Genomic DNA, 14,604 nt, shown 5'->3' on the forward strand with positions numbered 1-14,604 from the left:
TTTCCTGCTTATGCAGGGGGTCGGACTCGATGATCTATTGAGGTCCCTTCCGACCCTGACATCTATGAATCTATGGCCCTGCTCGCCTCCCGCTCCCTCAGACCCAGGCATCCATGCACATTTGCATATCATATGCACGTATGCATTTGCCTCGGCTACAGGTAGGAGCACACCTACAGCGGCCAGAAGAGACCGAGGGGTGCATGTATAAGCATACTTATTTGCATGCTATTTGCATGGATGCATTTGCTCCAGCTACATGTGTTCATGTATACACATATAAATTTGCACGTCATTTGCATGTGTGTATTTGCTCCGGCTACAGGCAGGAGCTCGCAGCCACCAAGATGGTCTGCAGTAGCCAGGGGAGACCTGGGCATATATACATGTGCATGTTTATTTGCATATCATTGGCATATATGCATTTCCCTGCTTACAGGCAGGAACTCGCAGCCCCAGCCTGGCTGCAGTGGCCAGGGAACCCAGACGTGCATGCATGAAGGTGCACATTTGCATATCGTTTGCATATATGCATTTGGCCCAGTTATGGGCAGCAGCACAGCTGCAGTGGCCAGAAGAAACCCGGGTGTACATGCATAGGCATATTCATTTGCATGTCATTTGCATGTGTGCATTTTCCCCTGGTGGGTGGGTGGACAAACACAAGGAGTGTACAGGGTTAGCTGGACAGATGGACAGACACAGGGTGTGTATAGGGGACAGATGGATGGACAGCTACACACAGAGAGAGTATGGGAATAGATGGACAGGCAAAGGGAACATATGGAAATAGATGGACGGACAGACGCAGGCAGCGCACAGGGATAGATGGATGGACACTGGCGGCTGCTCCTTCCCCAGGTCCCAATCCTGTCCGTGCTCATGGGAGCTGCTGCACTTTGCAAGCTCTGAGCCCCCTTGCATGTGCAAGCAAAGCCCCTCCTGGGTCAGCCACTACCTCCCCTTCCTTGGGAAGCCATGTGCCCCTAGTTCCACCGACGACGACGCAGCCTCCCTGTCCCCACCGCATCCCAGCCTTTCCCAGCCCCACCAAGGAGGGACTGGAGCCAGGTCCCCCATCCTGCACCCACAGCCCACCCACCTTTCCCTTTTGGTGCCTTCCTGTGGCATCCACCGCCATCAGGAAAACTGTGCCAGACAGACCCCGGACAGACCGGGCTCGGCACCCCTGCCCACGGGAGGATCTAGACCTTGGCCAAAGGAGGTGCAGATGGCAAAGTGCATCATCCACGGATCAAACAGCACCTATTTCTCCCCGATTAAAAATATACTAAATGCTCTGCTTATCCTGGGTGTGCAGTTTGGCCTGGACCCAGCCCGAAGTGGGTGCGGGGGGGGGTGAACCCAGGGCTCTTGGTCCCTTTCCCAGCAGACGAAAGACCCCTGGGAAGCCCACCCCTGCTGCTGCCCCCTCTCATTATGGATCAGGCCTTCATTTAGCCCAGGAGAAGGAGACCCCTGCTGTAAACAAGCAGGAAGGAGAAAGGGAAAACTGAGGCACAGAGCAGGGTGGGGCACAGATGCCAAGCAGGCAGCCCCCCATGCCCCCTGCTCCCGGCGCAGACCACCCCATGGGCCCTGCTCTGGGCCGGGCGACAGCACTTCCTGACGCTAGGGCCTGTCCAGGGTTGAGTTTTTAGGTCTATCCGAGTCCTTTTACTGGCAATTGAGTCATTTCCTGCGTGGAAATGTCGTGACTTCACTCGCCCGGCGCACAGGGGCCCTCATTCGCACACATGCTGGTAAACAGGCGCACGTGTGCTTGTGTGTATACATACACGCAGCTGCAGCCACCCACTAATGCAGACATGTGCACACTTTCAGAAAAGCCACAACCGCTTCTTGTTGCACACGCCTGTGCCAAACACACCGCGCCTGCTTGAGAACCAACCTAAGTCATACATGCACTCAACCCCTTCCACCTTCTTATCTCACACACATACACATGCATACACATAGCTCCTTCTAAGCCCTTATCATACACACCCGTGCACACACACATGCACACACACACACACTCAACCCCTTCTAAGCCCTTCTGTCTGACACAAACACACACATACTCAACCCCTTCCACATTCTTCACACACACTATCCACGCTTGACCACCATGCACACAGACCACACATATATACTTGATACTGATAATACACCCCACAGCTCACAAACAACCCAGCTACACACACACACGCACACACACTCAGCCACCATCCCCGTGGTATATATCCCTCCATGACACACTGGCCATGGACACGTGCCTCCCACAGCTGCACACTGCACAGTGCACACAGATGTGTAACATGCCCATGACGAGCCCCCACGAGCACACTGGGACCCTGCATAAGTTGCACCCCTGCCCCAGCCTGGATGAAGCACAGGGGTTTTTGCTGACAAGGGCAGTGTGGACATCGACCCAGTCAGTAATCAGACACGTGGCCAGCTGTGGGGTGGAGCCCAGCCCTGGCACGTGCAGTCCAGGCCTGCTCTGGCCATGTGTGCCAAGACCCGGGCACACAGCTGGTACCCTGTATCAGGTGGCCATGCAGTGTGAAGCCCAGGTGCATCGTGCCCCTGAGCCCCAGAAGCCTTGCCCCGAGCTTGTTCCCAGCAGTTTGCTGATCTGCTGGGACTCTCTGCTGGGACCTCTGGGATTCCCAGACTGGTGCTGTTCCTGCTCTTCCCATGGAGAGGGATGTGCCAGGAGGAGTCCCAATCCTGTAGCTGCACCAGGACTGTGCCTCCGACCCCTGACCCCACCCAAGGATGGGAGAGCTGGAGGCTCTGAGCACAGCCCCTGTTTAACATGCTCTTCCCCCATCCCCTGCAACTCCAGGAGCCACTCAGGCTACACTTCTCCTCTTCTCTGAGGCTCCTTTCCTGGCTTCTCAGAGCTCAGCCTCCCACTACAGCTTGCAAAGGGACAAACCCAAGCCCGGGCCAGGCCCAGCTGCTGCAGCATCCTCTGGCAGCTCCTAGTTAGCTTCCCCACTCAGGGACCTCAGCGGAGCTCAGAGGCAGGAACCAGGCTCCGTCCCATGCAACAGGCAGAAAAAAAGGATCCTGACCTTGCAAAAAAGGATTGGGACCTCGCAATGCCACATGGGGATCCCTGCCCTTACCCCATGCGCACAGCAGTGGGGGAGGCTGGGGAAGGCAGCCCAAGTTCAAGCCCTCCAGGAGACATTAACCATCCTCCCCCGCTTGTGAGTGACTATAAAGGCCCCAGCTGCAGCAACTCTGCACCAGCTCAGAGGATGCACCCAAGGCCACGCAGGACCATCTGTGCCGAAGAGGGGAGGAGAATGGCGCTTTGTATGCACCCATATTGCACTAGGGAGGGTGATTGAACTCAGACAATCTTGCTTCAGAGCTGCTGTGTCAGGGGGAGCTGCACCCTTGGATGGGATGATGACCCACAGGATGGGGCAGCAGCTTCCCAGGAAAGCAGAAAACCCTCCTGGGAGCAGCATACACCGGTCCAGACTTGCTAGAGGGCCCTATGGCTTGCAGGCCTTCAGTTTTTGGGGCTGGGTGTCCCAACCGCTTGCTCTCCAAACATCCGGCCCCAGCCTGGCATCTCCAGCTGGGAGCACGAAACCCCCATGTGCAGCCCTGGCATTGCTGCCGGGAAAAAGCCACAGGCTCTGGGTGTCTCCAGGGCCACGCGCTCAGCCCCACTGTGTGGGTAGCCGCAACTCCAGCTGCCAGGGCCCAGCCCCCTGCTTGGGAAAGAGAGGCTGATTTTGGTTTCCCCAAACCCACGCAAACATCCATGGCATGTGCGGGTGGGGAAGGAGCAGCTGACTCTCCCTGGCCTGGCCAAGGGGTCACAGAGATGGGAGCTGCTGCCCCCAGATCATTGGCTTGGAGAGAGAGGCTGGAGGGCTCCAGGGCTCAAGTTCTGGGGTCTCCAATCCAGGGAAAACTCCAGAAGGGAAATAAACCCCCGAGGAAGGCTGCTCTGGTCCCAGCCAGACAGCAAACTCGGAAGCCCGGCAGCCTAGGCTAGCAACAGAGCTACCTGGACACAAGCCTTGGGATGGACCCGGAGTCCTGGACTCCAGCATCCTGCTCAAACCATCAGGCCCTATCCAAAAAATACAACCAAACCAAGCGAGGAGCTCAGAGAGGCATCGGCGTTCATTGCACAATCCCAAACGGGTTGAAATATGTAACCACATCCCTAGTGTTTAAGCTCAGCCTGACAGTTGGCAGTGCCAAGATGATCACTGATGCCATGAGCAGGCAATGCCGGAGCTTGGAGCAGGAAGCAAGCTGGAGAGACCCACGATATCGGCAGGCGCAGGAGCCAAAGGCAAGTTCCCCAGGGGTGTGGATCTGCACCAGCAACATGACCGATAACTCTGACCCATGCCCATGACCACCAGGGCTTGGCTCTGGCAGTGCTGTGTGATGATTACAGCAGGGCTGCAAGTGGAAGGTGTCCTCTGGAAATGGAGGTTTGCAATGCCCGTGCCAGCTTGGGGTGCCCGTGACCTGGTTTTGCTGTGCCCAGCCTGGGCAAGGAACCCTAGTGCAGCCTCATAGCCCTGGGGCAGCTTATACCAGCCGGCACTGAAGCCAGCACAGCCCCACTGCTGCGGTACAAGCTAGCACAGATGTCACTCCATAGGGTGGGCTGGGGCAAAGGCAGACCCTGCCCTGCCAGTGGGGCTCTCGGCCCTGCCAGGACGCCAACAAAAACCGGACAATGGCAGGGAAGCATTTCAGGTGTTTAAACATTCCTAAAGTGACCACTGCACCCATCATGCAGCCCCCTGCACAGCCAGGAGGTGAGAAGGAGCAGCCTCGACTTCATGGGCCAGTCTGGGAGCAAGCCCCAGTGCGCTCGGAGCTGCACGGGCACAACTCCCAGCTGCATGAGTCTTATTCAAACCAGAGCCCCAGTCTCTGCAGGTCTCCCATTTCCCTGTCTCCGCTCCGGCTGTCTCAGCAGCCGTTGTTCTTCTGCTCCCAGAGGCAAGCTCCCAACCACAGCAATCACCCTGGGAGGCGAGTCTGAGAGCAAAGATGGTTTTCATTAGCCACCAGTGTTGGAGGTGCTGGGAAACCTGATTAGATTCTCATGCAGGCTGGGGCCAGATCCTGCCCCCCTCTCTCCAGACCCCACTGGGAAACCTGACATGAATGCATTCCCCGGGGCCGGGTTTCACCCTGACACTGCAGAGATCAGATGCTGCATCTAAGACATCCCAGGCCAGAGATTTACAGACACAAAACTAGTTGGTCCTTCTGTTCCATCGTATTTTGCATGTCGCCAGCACAGTAACAAGCTCAGCATCATGACAGGCTTATGCTCTTTGTTGATCACCCCCCAGCAGGATGAGTCAGCAGACGGGCTCCCAAACACAGGAGTTCTGGCTCCCCAGGCCCCTGCCATTGCCATGCTTCATGACACCCTTTGCTGGTCTAGAGACCCGGAGTTGCTGCGATGCGGGTTCCCAGAATGGGGAGGGATGGAGCAGAATGAGCCCCGGTCCCTATTAGCGCTTCTCCAACAAAACCACCCCCAGTCCCACACGAAGGCCGCACTCTTTGCTCTCCAGCCGGAGATCACGCGTCTGTTTGTCATCATAGGAAAACAGCCTGTTCAGAACAACGTGTAATCAGGCTGGGCCAGGAAGTGAGGGTGCAAGAGCAAGGCACAGATAAATGATGCAGTAAGAAGTGGTAGGGACAGACTGTGGCACTGCCCAGATCACTGCAGTCAGGCAAGGTCAGCAAGGAGCTCGGGAGATCTGCAGCTAAAGAGACCCTGGCTGGATGCTGGTATGACCGAAGCTAGTGGGAACAACCTGCCTATCACAAGGGTCCACGTTCGCCTACTCAGCCCAGCCTCTGATATTCTAGGCACAGCCATGTAGGACAAATGTCCTGGCTACATCTGGGTGCAGGGCCCCGAGGAACTGAATAATCTAGGTACAGCCAAAGAGAAGCTGCATGTTCTAGGTGCATCTTCCTAAGTGGCGCTGGGAGAGCTGCATGTTCTAGGTACCTCTAAGTGGAAGCACCCATGGGTCTTGATGGTCTAGGTACATCCATGTAGAAGACCTTGGTGTAGTCAAATGTTCTAGGTAACCAACAGAGCCAAATTTTCTAGGTATATCCAAGTGGAAGGCACCTGCCGGTCTAGATGCTCTAGATACATCCAGGTAGAAGATATGAGTGGAATCAAATATTCTAGATAATTGACATCGATACAGCCAAATGTTAAAGGTACATCTGAGTGGAAGGCGCCCACCGGTCTGGATGTTCTAGGTACATCCATGTAGAAGACATGGTAAGTGATACTGATAGAGACAAATGCCCTAGGTACATCCAAATGGAAGGCTCCCACAGGTCTAGATGGTCTAGGTACATCCATCTAGAAGATATGAGTGGAGTCAAATGGTCTAGATAAGCGATGTGGATAGAGCCAAATGTTCTAGATGCATCCAAGTGGAAGGCTCCCACCGATCTAGATGGTCTAGGTACATCCATCTAGAAGATATGAGAGGAGTCAAATGTTCTAGGTAAGTGGCACAGATAGAGCCAAATGTTCCAAGTGGAAGGCGCCCACTGGTCTAGGTGTTGTAGGTATACCCAGGTAGAAGCACCTCTTGGGCTTCTGAAAACAAACCAGGTCTGTTTGGGCAGAAGACGTCCGTGGGAATGTTCCCGGTCCTGGGAAGAGCACAGCGGGAGCCATGGAGCACCCAACATCGCTTCCATGGTGCATCTCTGCACTGGGGGAGTCCAGCCAGCAGAGAAGGAGTGGGATTGTAGGAAATAGGGACCTCACAAGGTCACATCTAGTCCAGCCCCTTGCTGAAGGCAGGATCAGCCCTGACTCAATCCTTCCAGCCATGGGCCTGTCCAACCTGCTCTTGAAAACTTCCCAGGATGGAGACTCCACCATCTCACTGGACAGCCTGTCCCAAGGTTTGACCACCCCGAGTCCCAAAGGTCCTCCTCATCTCCAACCTCCGTTTCTTCTGGTGCCGTCTAAGTCCTAGAGAAGAATGACTGATGCTTATAGATGGAGGGTCGCCCTTGGCTGGGACCCCGGACTCCTGGGTTCTGTGCTGGGTCTGGGAGAGGTTCTCAGTCAGTCGGTAGAGAAGAGCTGAAAATCCCAAGTCAGTCAGATGTGAGGATGAACCCTCTGGGATGTATTCCCAGCTCTCGGGGGCTGCCGGACCATGGATCTGGACCCCAGCAGCATATCTAGGGACCCCAAGTACAGGGCAGTGCTTGGGGTCTTTAGCCTCTAGCCCAGGCCCAGGACAGGGAGCAACAAGGCAGTCAAAGCCCATTCATCCTCCCTGCGGCTTTGCAGTGCCCCTGATGGGGTAACAGCTCCCCAGAGGCACCCTGCGTGGTGTTTACAGGGACGTGTGTTTTATGGCCTCTAATAAACCCATGTGGGAGGAAGGAGGAAACAGAGACTTCCCGCCGCGCAGCTGGATGGACGCTCGCTTCCTCCGCGTGGCTCCTGCCCATTGCTGCGGCCTCTCTTCCGAGCAAGTGGCTTTTTCCTCGTGAATGGAAAAGCGGAGCCTACCTTGCTCCCTGCCGCTCCCCGGGGGCCAGGCAGGGCTATCAGCACTCCATGGCGCAAACAAGCTCCCCGCATTGAGAGAGGCTTCTAATTTAGCGCTGAAGTGTGGCCACCTCTGGGGTGGCACACAGCAGCCACTAGCAACACACAACCACCCAGCGCAAGGCATCTCTCCCCTAGCAGGGCCTGAACGGGGTGCCCCATGTCTGTCCAGCTGGGCTCCCATCTTGCAGCTCAACTGCTGCCAAGTCATTTCCCTACCTTGTGCCTCAGTTTCCCCATGGGTGCAATAGGGAGTAGAACCACTAAGAGCCACAGAGGCCTTGCACCTTCCTGCTTCTAAGATGCCACCTGGCTGATCCTAAATCCATGCATCCTGAGCTGGCTGACAGCTGGGAAACTCCAACGGCTTGAAACCTACTATCTGCTCAGTCCTGGAACAAAAACAACCATTTTTAGAATTTCCTCTGGAGTGAAGTTTTCAAGGGGGAAAAAACCCCCTCTCTGGGCTCATACACACATTCCTAACCCATCCAACCACATGTCCTTCCAGCCACCGCCCTTTTCCAGAGCACGTTAGGATGCCTCACCTCCGACCCGGTGCCAAGCAGAGGTGGAAACACTGAGCATTGCCATATGGCTGCTCACTCTCCTGGAGGGAGAAAGCTCCTGAAATCATGTCAGAAGCAAAACACTCCCATGGAAAAATCCGAGCGCGATGGAGCAGTGGTTTCCGGTGGGAAAAGGCCAGTGCCAGGACCTATCCGACCCACTTCAAAAGTTTCCCCGTATGTGCTCCCTGGCATGGCTCATTGCACTTGAGCTCCCTGCACTCCCCCTGCCAGGAAATTGGCTTTATTTTCACTCCTCATGCCTATTTTATAGCATCACGGGGGTGAACACCAGGCCTGGGTGAGACTCAAGGCTGTTTCTATGGCTGGGATGGTGGAGCGTGGCGGCACGTGGATCCTGTCGCTCTCCCAGCTATGAGACACCTGGCACAGAAGCACTGCTGTCCACCTCTTCCATTTACTATCCCCCAAAAAACCAAACCCAGTCCAAAACCAGCTGGCCGAGAAGCCCAAGGATCCTGTTCCCATAACTCAGCTCTCGACATGTTTCCTACACACACATGGGGAGTGGGAGCACACAGACCGTCTTGAGCCAGGACAGAATAATAGGAAACAAACAGATTTTTCTGGCAGTGAAAAGTGAGGAGTCATCACAACGGGGCAGACAATGGAGCCGTATGGACACAATAAAGCCCGCCCGGGCTGGGCTAGGCCTGGCCGGGCTGGGGGAAGACAGGCCCAGCCAAAATCACGCCTCTGCTGCTGGCTGGCCATCAGCTAGGACCAGTGGGGAGGAGGCTGGATTACTGGCTTGAGCCCTGGACATCTCACGTGAGCGGCAAATGCCCCAAGGCCTGAAGCCAGAATGGGGAAGGGGCCCCAATCCTAGCAGGAGATGCTGCCGTAAAGCTCCTAATAAAGAGCAGGGAGATGATGGCACAGGGATGGTGCCTGGGGACCAGGTAGCACCCCCAGAGCTGCCTCTATGACCCCCACAAGCCTCAGGGTCCCCAGTGCACCCTAACACATCATGTGCACTCCTGGATGTGCCTCAGTGACACGTGGCTGTGCACGGCCCCTCTGCAAACCACAAGCACCAAAGGGAGACAGGAGGGGGTGGTCGTGCCTCTCTCTCCCAAAACCCCTTCCTCCAGGATGATGGAGACAGGACCCCCAAAACAGGATGACACAGATCATGTATGCCCCTGCAGTGCCCGCTGGTTTTGCGCAGGCATGTCTATTAAACCAGAATAAGGATGGACAGACATGCAGCTGTCCTGGGGTAGCTCACAGGAGGTCCCTGGGAATGGGGCCAATAGAGCAAATGGATGGGTGGACACAGAGCACCCAGGGTTGTGGGGGGATGGATGGATGGAGACAGAGAAAGTGGATAGAGATGGGATGAGGAGAGAAAGAGGAGAGAGAGACCGAGGTGTGTGTGGGAACAAACAGCAAGGGGGTGGGTAGATAGTGGAAAGCACATGGAGATGGATGGGGAGATGCCAGGCTGGATGGAGACAGGCCAGGAGCTACCCAGCGGAGCCAGGGAAGTCGTTGTCTCTGCGAAACGCCGGTGGGAACCGCAAGAGATTCTCTAACGAACTTAAAGCCGACAGGCTGGGACCCAGACCTCCCCGCCCCCAGCGCGGCTCTGGAGCTGTCCTCCGCGCCCCCCTCCCTGGGAACCCTGCTCCCAGCGCAGACGAGTAACCGGAGAGCCGGCGTCTCACTGCAGCGCCGGGGCCAAGCTCGACATCCAACGACAGGATGAGCCGAGAGCTCCTATTCCAGCCGGCCCAGGGCACGGCGCTGGGGCCTGCTCGGGCCCAGGCTGCAGCTGGTCCAAGGGACGAAGGGGGCGGCTGGTTGGTGCCCATGTGGATGTGCCCTCACATGGGTTAGGTGCCTCCCCTTGCAAAGACCAACCCAGCCAACTCACCACACCCATGACAGAGCAGGGTGCTTGGGCTGGAAGAGCTGGTGGGCTGTGGAGGAGGGAAGTGGGGAGATGGGAGCTGTGCATGGAGAAGAAGCAGGGCCCCCGCTTTCCCTCTGTCCCCATCACTCATGTCAAGCCCAGCGCTAAATACACTATAACCCCCAGCCTCTATCGATTGCCTGCTGCGCGCAGGGAGCACTGGAGAGAGACAGCCGCTCCTCGGCCCTCGCGGTGTGATGAATAGGTTCCTACTGCCCGCACTAAAGACCCTCACTGGAGGGGATTTCATTAGCATCGACAGGCCGAGAGCTCCTGACAGGACAGGCTCTGGGCCCTGCCTACTCCCAGCTTCGAGGGCTGCTGGTCCTGGCTCACAGCAGGGACCCCAACAGCAGCTCAGGCTGCCTGTCGGGGTGCAACCATGGCCCAGGACCTAGCAAACCTCTACCTCGTCCTGGGGCAAGCCATGGCCTTGCCCTGTGCCTCAGTTTCCCTTTGCATAAGGGTGCCCAGCTCAGCTTCAGTGCCCAATCCCAGACCAGCTGGCTCAGGTCACAGCTGCAGTGCAGAGATAGCTGGACTACAGGTCAACTACATGCATTCCTATGGTGGGTTGACCTGTAGTCTGCGGAGCTGAGCACCAGGTCAACCCAAGGAAGGTAAGATGTTTTGGTGTGACCTCTTTTATTAGACCAGCTAAAATAATGGGAAAAAAGTTCTTTGCAAGCATTCAGGTCCGAAAGCATCCACTCAAAGAACCTGGTCTGCCTATGTCCTTAGACCGACACGGCTACAGCCAACACCCCAGGTCAACCCATTGCTTTCTAATGCCATGTTACAAGGACAAATCTAGGGCAGGACAAACCCCTGTGTCAGCCCCTCTGTCAGGCCCAGGACAGACAGCCCTGAAGAGCAGCCAGACACACGGGCTGGAGAGAGGAGTGATGACAGGCCTGCTCCCTTAGCAGCAGAGTCGGATCCGTGTCCAGACCCAAACCCTGGAGGCCTCCAGTCCCAGGCAGAGAATAATGCTGCAAAGGAGCAGCCCAGCAGACAGGGAGATGGGGACAAGCCAGAGGCAGAGATAAGCATCAATCCCGCTCCCCAGGGAGGTGTCCCCGCTGCCGGGTGAGCGGTCCTGGCATTCTTGGGCTATGAAGCCAGGCCGGAGTGATATCAGTGCTTCCATGGGATGCTGTCACGCCTTTGTCACATAATGGCTTGGGAAGGTCTGGATCAGCAGCCCGGGCTCTAGCTCTGGGAGGAACAGTGATCGGAGTCATGCTGCAGTCCCCTGGGACAATTAGTGCTGCCCCAATGAGGAAACTGAGGCCCGGTGATGGGGCAATGACTGTCGTCAGCTCCAGCATCAGAACTGGGAACAGAGCCCAAGAGTCCAGGCCTCCGACCTCAACCCCGCTCCCTTCCCAATCCCTGAGCCAGGACAGACCCAGGAGCCCCCACTCCCTGCTCCGGCAGCTCCACACTCCCCGCTCAGGGTCCCAGGCACCAGGACCCTCCCCAGCTCTGGGCGGGAGTGTTGCAGAGTGGTTAGGACACAGGACAGGGGCTGCCCCTGCCTCAGTTTCCCTGTTTCCACAAGAAGAGCCCTGTTCTAGCACTCTTCCCCTTTAGGACTATCTGCCCCAGGAAGATGCCAGGGCTGGGGCCAAGCCAGGGAGGAGCTGCTATCTCAGCCCCACGCGCTTCCTTGGACATGTCCCAGGCGTGGCTGCACTTCCTCTGGGTGCGGGGAGTGGGGGAGCTGACAGCTCTCTGCTCCCTGCCTGACCCCCTCCCCGGGACCAGGGAGCCTGAGCAGCTTGTGGGGTAAAGCAGGAGATGACTCCTTGCCCCCCTGGCCCTGGGGTCAGCACAGCCCAGATCTTCATCTTGGTGCTTCCCCGGAAGCCAGGGTGCTGTCCCCCTGCTCCGGTCTCACCATGCCCTCGTGCACCTGGCCCCACCAGGCAATGCCAGGCCCCGAGCTAAAGTCCCTTGGAAACAACCTCCAATCCCACCATGGCTCTGGGAAGGAGTCTGCCTCGACCTATGGGCATCTCTGCCCCACAGTAACAACCCCGGGGCACTTACCCCATCCTGCACCCTGGACCAGGGCCACACCCAATGCAGGGAGCACGGTGAGACGCAGAAATACGGAGACCCCCTTGTTTCTCTCCCGGCCAGGGGGACACGAAGCAGCCGTGGGGCCAGCCTGCCCTGCCCCGAGCCCTGCCGCAGCCTGGAAGAGGGGTCTGGACTGGGGAGGCGCGATGTGCAGAGGAGGAGGAGCAGGAGGGGGCTGGGAACAGGCACTCAGGAAGTTTTGACAAGGAAACGATTGAGGCTGCCAGAGCTGGAGGAAAAGGGAAAAAAAAAGCCCCACACGACGGGTTGCTGGCAGGGCCCAGCCCGTGGGGAAAGAGGCTGCAAAACACGCCAGGCGCCAGGCTCCCCACCCCAGGCAGGGCGGACCCTCAAGGGCCAGCTCCACCCTGGGGACCCCAGACACACGGACCCAGCGCCTCTTTCTCGGGGCTTTCCCTCTGCCGTCAGAGCTAGGTCTTTGAGCTGCAGCCCCAGACCCAACACGCAGTTCCCATCTGTGCCCCCTGCAAAGGAAAGCCCAGCATTTAGCGGTGACAGGCTGATGCCCCCCTTCTCTCCAGCCCAGGCAGTGCACTCCTTGGAAATGCTGCGCACGGGGACAAGACTAAACCACCCCAAGCAGCAGAGAGTGCAGCCTGACCCTGAGCCATGGTCCCAGCACTAGCCGACCCCCCATCCTGCCTTGGACAGAGGGGGTCTGATACAACGTCCATACATGCACACATGTGCAGCTCTCTTGGCTTTGGAGCTGGGACAGCCTGTCCTGAGAGCAAGGCCTGGGCCCCGGCTCCAGCATCCCACCCTTTCCCCGGACGCCGGCTGCAGGGTGGCATCACTCTGTGGGCAGATCCCAGAGGCCCTGGCAGCCAGGTCCAGCTGGGAGCCCCCTCGCCAGCCCTTGCCCCCGGCTCAGTGCACAGGGTGAACACAAAGCAGCTTTGCAGATGAGCTGGCAGCTCTAACCCTGCTCCCCAGGGCACATGGACCTGGCAAACCTCTACCCTGTCCTGGGGCAAGCCATAGCCTTGCCCTGTGCCTCAGTTTCCCCTTGCATAAGGCAGCAGTGGGGATGCTGAACAAGCAGAGAGTGTCCCTGGAGAGACAGGCCTGGAGGGCAGAAGCCAGACCCAAGCAGTCAAAGTCCCAGAGCATCCCCTGCCAGCAGTTCAGGGGAATGCACCCCATTGCCTTCTAAGGAGAGGGGGTGCCTTGGTTCTCTGCTGTACCACAGGCCCCTCAGGTGACTGCAGCATGTCATGGAGATCCCCGGTGCCAGAGCTGGCACAGAACCAGGCTCTGCCGCAGCCTCGGGCCCAGGATGTAGGCTCCCTCGCTCTCAGCCTGTGCAGCACCAGGAGCATGGGGCTCTGCCGTTGCTGAGTTTGGGCAATGCCTGGCATCTTGATTTCCCCATCCGGCATGAGGGTCCCAGTGGCAGGTGGAATCTGCACATATCCAGCTGAGCTGCGTGTCCCCCAGAGAAAGAACCGCAGGGTTGGGGTTCAGGTCCCCCCTGCCCCCCGGCATTGCAACACCCCTGGGAAGAGCCCTTTGGGACAGCCTGGACCCTAGCCAGCATTGCAAGGGGGCTTAGCTCCACCTCCCAGCACCACGAGGTGCCACAGGATCTAGGCTCTTGTCCCAGAGCCAGGAGGGAGAGGGGAAACCCAGCCACAAGCATGGCCAGCCAGGTGGGCACAAGTTGAGGGGGCTGCTCCCATCACGAGGGAGAGCACCAACAGCCAAGAGAGATCCTGGGAGTTTAAAGCCACAGGACAGAGAGAGGGTCAGGGTCAAGGTCATCACTCCTGGCCCTGCTATCTCTGTCCTACACACCTCCCTGCAGCCAAGGGGATCTAGGCACTGGGATCCCTTTGCTCTGAGAACAAACTGGCCTCTTGCAGGCTTTGCTAGTGGCAGGAGACATGTCCCCTGGAGGCATGCAGCTGGGAGTGGGGTCCCCATACCGCGGCGGTGCTGATAGGAGCTCCCAGGGATCAGCTCAGCAGCCGCAGGTCATATGCTCAGCTGTTTGCAGAGCAGCCTGCAGGGGGGACTCGTGGACCAGCTCTGGCACCTCCACAGCGCTGACGGAGATGGGTGTGCATGTGTCTAGGCGCGTGTGCACGCCTGTGGATGCACAGTCCTCATTCAGTCACTGCTCTCCATGTAAAGCTGTCTGTTCTGGGTACGCGGTAGTGTCAAGCGCTGGGTCTAGGCTCTCCCCTGCTGCCTTCCAGCAGAGGCTGAGCAAGGACCCGGTGCCCAGGCTTGGGGGTGCTTGGCTTCCTGGTTCTGCCCTGACCCACCGCAGGCAGGAGGAAGCCAAGGGGGTACAGGCGGTGACCACCAGAGCCTGCCAGCTCCATCCAGAATCAGCTCAGACCCCACCCCTCCCCCCC

At 57.8% G+C, this 14,604-nt stretch overlaps 1 protein-coding gene across 1 annotated transcript in view; it reads right to left on the reverse strand.

The window, feature by feature from the left end:
- PEAR1 (platelet endothelial aggregation receptor 1) overlaps nucleotides 1-14,604 on the reverse strand; it is a 30,706-nt gene that overhangs the window by 12,023 nt on the left and 4,079 nt on the right. Inside the window, exon 2 of the mRNA XM_006032605.3 lies at nucleotides 12,188-12,353. Coding sequence (XP_006032667.3) covers nucleotides 12,188-12,353 — 166 coding nt within the window. The remainder of the gene's footprint in view (nucleotides 1-12,187; nucleotides 12,354-14,604) is intronic.

Source organism: Alligator sinensis, unplaced genomic scaffold, assembly GCF_000455745.1.
Source record: "Alligator sinensis unplaced genomic scaffold, ASM45574v1 scaffold811_1, whole genome shotgun sequence".
Classification (NCBI taxonomy): domain Eukaryota; kingdom Metazoa; phylum Chordata; order Crocodylia; family Alligatoridae; genus Alligator; species Alligator sinensis.